The sequence below is a fragment of the Malania oleifera genome, chromosome 2, assembly GCF_029873635.1.
Source record: "Malania oleifera isolate guangnan ecotype guangnan chromosome 2, ASM2987363v1, whole genome shotgun sequence".
NCBI classification, from domain to species: Eukaryota; Viridiplantae; Streptophyta; class Magnoliopsida; order Santalales; family Ximeniaceae; genus Malania; species Malania oleifera.
Genome location: NC_080418.1, coordinates 8,918,948 through 8,924,938, shown reverse-complemented (window position 1 = coordinate 8,924,938; position 5,991 = coordinate 8,918,948). Strand labels below are relative to the sequence as shown.

At 36.3% G+C, this 5,991-nt stretch overlaps 1 protein-coding gene across 1 annotated transcript; it reads right to left on the bottom strand.

The window, feature by feature from the left end:
* Nucleotides 1–394: 394 nt before the first annotated feature.
* On the bottom strand, nt 395–3,026 carry LOC131149591 (tubulin beta-2 chain-like). The gene is made up of 3 exons (XM_058100174.1): nt 2,495–3,026; nt 1,909–2,178; nt 395–1,527 (listed from the first exon to the last, which is right to left on the bottom strand). The coding sequence occupies exons 1-3, from the start codon at nt 2,886–2,888 to the stop codon at nt 854–856; spliced, it is 1,338 nt and encodes a 445-aa protein (XP_057956157.1). The 5' UTR covers nt 2,889–3,026; the 3' UTR covers nt 395–853.
* Between the last annotated feature and the right edge of the window lie 2,965 nt (nt 3,027–5,991).

The following is a 5,991-nucleotide window of genomic DNA, read 5'->3' as shown; positions in this document are numbered from 1 at the left end:
AATGAAAAATAGAACGAAAAGCATGATAAACTCCAATAATAAATTTGATTCCATTTCCTTCAATTCTATTCCATTCCTACACACTAGATGTGTAGTTTGGAAGGGGAAGACACTAGATGTGTAGTTTGGAAGGGGAAGAATTATTATACCCTCATTCAGGCTATATTGAACTGAACCTAGACTGTTTAATTATCAAAACAGCTATCAATGAAACAAATCAAGACAGTTCGATAATTTTTATATGCTGCATTTTGCACCAAGCACGGCATTTCTAGAAATGTTGAAGTATGCTACTAGTTCTCACAGCATAAACTCATTCTGAACCAGAAACAAGAATCTGCCAACTTTGTAGGGAGCTGTAAATGAAATTCAAGCCCACAGATCAGAGATAAAGTTTGAAAACAAGAGAGCATATTTTTACTACGCAAAATGTTTAAAATAGCAAGCAACAACTACAAGCAAAATGCAGAGAAGTTCTTCTATTTATAACTCTTATTTTTCTCCCTCTGCAAGTGACACATTTTTCATACTACAGAACAAGAAACAAGAATCTGCCAACTTTGTAGGGAGCTGTAAATGAAATTCAAGCCCACAGATCAGAGATCAAGTTTGAAAACAAGAGAGCATATTTTCACTACGCAAAATGTTTAAAATAGCAAGGAACAACTACAAGCAAAATGCAGAGAAATTCTTCTATTTATAACTCTTTTTTTTTTTTCTCCCTCTGCAAGTGACACATTTTTCATACTACAGAACAAGCAACTGGAAGTTGAGCTTATACAGCCAGCTTACAACATGGTAAATCAAGAATTGCCATTGGCAACTTCCCAATTTCCAGCATACCACCACAAAATCATTCCTGATATTCCTCCTCTTCATCCTCGTAATCTAACTCCTCATCTGCCGTTGCATCCTGATACTGCTGGTACTCCGACACAAGATCATTCATGTTACTCTCAGCTTCCGTGAACTCCATCTCATCCATTCCTTCCCCCGTGTACCAATGCAAGAAAGCCTTCCTCCTAAACATGGCTGTGAATTGCTCACTCACTCTCCGAAACATCTCTTGTATCGAAGTTGAGTTGCCAATGAAGGTCGATGCCATCTTCAGACCAGTGGGTGGAATATCGCAAACAGTGGACTTCACATTGTTGGGAATCCACTCTACAAAATAGGAAGAGTTCTTGTTCTGCACATTAAGCATCTGCTCATCTACCTCCTTGGTGCTCATTTTTCCTCGGAACATAGCTGAAGCTGTGAGATATCGGCCGTGTCGAGGATCAGCTGCACACATCATGTTCTTTGCGTCCCACATCTGCTGAGAGAGTTCGGGAACCGTGAGGGCTCGATACTGCTGAGACCCGCATGACGTGAGGGGGGCAAAACCAACCATGAAGAAGTGAAGGCGAGGGAATGGAATGAGGTTAACAGCCAGCTTCCGGAGATCAGAGTTAAGCTGGCCTGGGAACCTCAAGCAACACGTCACCCCAGACATAGTAGCAGATATTAAATGGTTGAGATCACCAACTGTGGTTAATTGTTGAAAGACAACAACGAAAAAAATTAGTCAGTTTGGATGAATGATTTTCAGAGAAAGACTAAACTATGTATAGAATGAGAAAAAAACCCAAAGAATTTTTTGCAAGAATGGGGAAGCAAATGTTTGAATTTTATACTGAATCAACCAAGATTGCTGAACCCGCTCAGAAGAAGTACGCAATAGTGTACAATTTTTTCCACCCGTTTGCTAATATTAACTTTAAATTGTCCAGCATTGCAAAAATTCAGTCATACTGTGAGTAAGAATACTAGAAATTTGATATTGTGCAGCTAAGATAGAAAGATCAACGATATGCTAAAATCATAGTGCTGAATGGAATGAGAAGTAGGAGACAAAATAAAACTTACAACTAGGAGTTGAGAGTTTGAGGGTTCGAAAGCAAATGTCATATAAAGCTTCGTTGTCGAGAACCATGCACTCATCAGCATTTTCAACGAGCTGATGAACAGACAAAGTTGCATTGTAAGGTTCAACAACCGTATCAGAGACTTTGGGAGAGGGGAAAACTGAGAAAGTCAGCATCATCCTGTCTGGATACTCTTCTCTGATCTTTGATATCAATAGTGTCCCCATCCCAGAACCTGTTCCACCGCCTAGAGAATGGCACACCTGAAACCCTGCAAATTCAAATCAAACAACTCCTATCATCTCTCAATTAAACATAAGTTCACAAATGATTTCAAAGAGGGCAATGCATCTTCTATACATAATACAAGAAGGGGATTCCCATTTTAGAAAAAAACATAAACATTTCTATAAATTTTTTTAATTTCAATTAAAAAATTTAGCATTATCTGATCATATTTGGTTAACAAATTACAATATCAGAGTGAAAAATTTTACAAACACACACACATATATATAAAGACAGATGCGCTCATAACTAATAATAAGAGAATAAAGGGTTTGAGGAGGGTGTGCATCGTATATTACCCTGCAAGCAGTCACAGTTCTCTGCCTCCTTCCGCACAACATCGAGAACAGAGTCGATCAACTCTGCGCCTTCGGTGTAATGCCCTTTAGCCCAGTTGTTTCCAGCCCCCGACTGGCCGAAGACGAAGTTGTCTGGCCGGAAAATCTGGCCGTAGGGGCCCGATCTGAGGCTGTCCATGGTTCCGGGTTCAAGATCCATGAGAATGGCACGGGGAACGAACCTGCCGCAACTGGCCTCGTTGTAGTAGACATTGAGCCTTTCAAGTTGGAGATCGGAGTCGCCATGGTACTGCCCGGTGGGGTCAATGCCGTGCTCGGTGCAGATCACCTCCCAGAACTTGGCCCCTATCTGGTTGCCGCATTGGCCTCCTTGGATGTGAAGAATTTCACGCATTGTGAATCAATGAAAGAAGATCAAACGTTATGAACGTCGGAATGGGGGTGGGAGGATATAAATAGAAGGGTTAGGGTTTAAGTTTTAACGGCTGTACTTGCGTTTGAAACTTCGAATGGCTCAAAGGGATCAACGGTCGGATGGGTGGCTCTTCGGGAGCTTTTTGAGATTTTTCCCATTTTAATTTTATTATTTAATAAAATATTAAATAATACTTTATTTGGAAAAAAAAAATTTATTTTAAAGCTTACATATTTGTCTGAAAAATGGAACGGTGACACGTGGCAAATCTCATAGAATCATCCTACGAGATTTGCTTGAACTACTCATTTCCTCTTATATGGAATATATATATTTTGGTAATAAAAACATAAAATCTCTGCTGGAAATTCGGTAATTTAGTTTCACCCCAGACCTTTCCTTAACTAGTTTTAAAATTAATTAATATATTTATTTCTATAAACAAAAAATTCATAAATTTAAAATATGAATTCATAATTAATAAAAATTAAATTGCGAGCTATAATAATTACATGTTTCCATCTATTATTTTTAGAAAATTCGTCAATGTTAAAAAAATAATAATTGCTAGTGGCACGTCTGGGCTTGTTCTATTTAAAATATTTTTTATAAAAGCAAACTCTAATTTTTTTTTTTTCAGGAAATAATAATAGAAACATGTAATTATTATGAGCTTCAAAATGACAATTCATACTTGAATCTTACTTGAAATACTTACAAAGTTTGTTCTGAAAACTCATTTGATTCTTTTTTACTTTGAGTTCTCTTTATTGCTGAGCTTCAATGATCCTAAATTTGATGTGAATTTTTAAGATTTATCTCTTTTGATATTTCAATTTAAATTGTTGACTTTGGTGTAATTCTAAGAGGGGAGTGAATTGGATATTTAAAAATTATTCTTCCTAAGTTTAACTAAACCAGCAGCAGTAATACACAACCTAGGATCTTTCTAAGCAAATATCAAATGCGCAGATAAATATAATATGTAGAAATATAAAACAGTGCACACACGATATATTATCGGGGTTCGGCCAATACTGTCTACGTCCCCGCCTCTAGCTCGCAAGCTCAAGGATTCCATTAATGCATGCTTACCGAGTGGAACAACATCGTTTACAACACTAGGTCAAATTATCATAGCTGACCTCAACCTTTGCAACCAATCCTTATGGGTTAGATTAATATCCCCTTAGGCCACGCCTGGAATACAACACTGAATATAAAGTTTGCGTACAAATCAAATGCTTCTCAACTAAGCAAATATGTATCAGCAATAAACATAGTATGATCAAAGCACTCAAGTATGATAAGGAACTAATGCTCAAGTGAGATTTGGTCAATCAATTAATATAAGAGATGATGTTAAGATTGATCTTTGAGTCAAATAGGTGTAAGACAGTAATAGTATTTCAAAGATCTATACTTCTAATAACTTTATCTCCACAAAATATTTTCAGCAATAAAATCAGGAGATAGTCAAGATTAACTTCTAAAAAAATGTTTTGCAATAAGCACAAAATCTAGCCTTTGAATTTTACAACAAAGATGCAAAGATCGTTAAGCTGAAAAAGAGTTATCTCAAGATAATATGTTAGCTTTACTGTGAACCCAAGAGGGGGGGGGGGTGAATTGATATTTTCAAAAATTAATGTCTTAGGTAAATCCCCTAACAGTAGTAATACACAACCTTATGGTCAATCTATTACACATAAACTAAATCAATTTAAATATGTAGGGGAATTAAATCGCATAATAAAATTAACCAAGCATGCACCAGAAAAAGGAAAATAAGAGATGATACCCAGAAATGTTATCGAGGTTCGCAAACTACCTACGTCCACGCCTTGGCTAAATAGCACAAGAATTACCACTATAAAGCTCACTTAAACAGGTGGAGCGGCACCTAATACACTAGGTCAATTAGCGGGGCTGACCTCAACCAAAACAATCCTTCCAGACTAGATTACCACCCCCTTAGGCCACGCCTGAAATACAACAGTATTTTCACAATATGACAAGGTACAGTGATTATGCTTTTCAGTAAAGCAAATATGTACCAAACATAATCAATCACAAGCACATCAACAGTATAAAATATGTATGCTCAGTGATGTGAATATTTGTGCAAACAACACTTAATAAGATGTGATCACTATAATGTTCAAGAGTGTTCTAAATAAGTTATATCTTTGAAACAAGTTATATCAAATTTCAATAACAAACCAAGGTTTCAAAGATGCTAATCAGATAATCAAACTATCTTCAAAAGATTTCCTTCAATGAAAAGAGCACAAGAATAGTTTGAAAAATATTATAGTTTATAGGAAATATTTTTGCACAATAAAAACAAAGTTATAGGAATCTTGCAATGACAATGCAAAGATCCTTAAGCTTGCTAGTTTATCCCAACACAAGATTTATAAAGTTCAAATCTGTGAGATAAAACTTAACCAAACTCCCTAAAATCAATATCAAATAATCAATCAATACTATGGGAGTATTAGCAATATCTAGTAATCACAAGCATAATCAATAAGCTCTCACACTACTAAAATGTATCAAGGGGATGAGAATATGAGAGTATTTGAGCAAAGTGAGATTTTGAAAATAGAGAGAATTTTTGGCTAATGATTTTCTTAATTAGTTGCTAATCCACATAAATGAACTCATATATATAGACCAAGGTCAAATTATAACCATTTAGGACACGTAGGATATTATTAGGAAAGTTTTAAAACACATTAGGACTTTTAATCCGGTTTAACCCTTTTAACCTCGATAAATAATTAAGTAACCCGAGAAGATTTGGGTGGCTGAACTTCAGTTCGGTCGCCCGAATAGACTCAACTCAAAAAGGCCTTTTAAATGGTTCGGGTGCCCGAGATTAAATCTGGTTGGTTGAACAAAAGTTAGAAAGTTTTGGTGCATAGTTCAGGTGCCCAAAAATACATTTGATTAACCGAATAGAGGGATTCGGTTAATCGAGGCGTATTTTGAACTGAAAAGTTTGGCAGCCCGAGTTGGTGAAAAGTCACTTTCTAAGGGTTTGGTCACCCAAGGGAGATTGAGTCATTTTAGGTTC

Bases quoted from the DNA above. Each gene is read 5' to 3' on its own strand.
- LOC131149591 (XM_058100174.1), bottom strand. From the start codon at position 2,888: ATGCGTGAAATTCTTCACATCCAAGGAGGCCAATGCGGCAACCAGATA. The intron at 2,179-2,494 runs GTAATATACGAT...TTGAATTTGCAG, and splicing joins GAACTGTGACTGCTTGCAGG to GGTTTCAGGTGTGCCATTCT. The intron at 1,528-1,908 runs GTAAGTTTTATT...AATTAACCACAG, and splicing joins CAAACTCTCAACTCCTAGTT to TTGGTGATCTCAACCATTTA.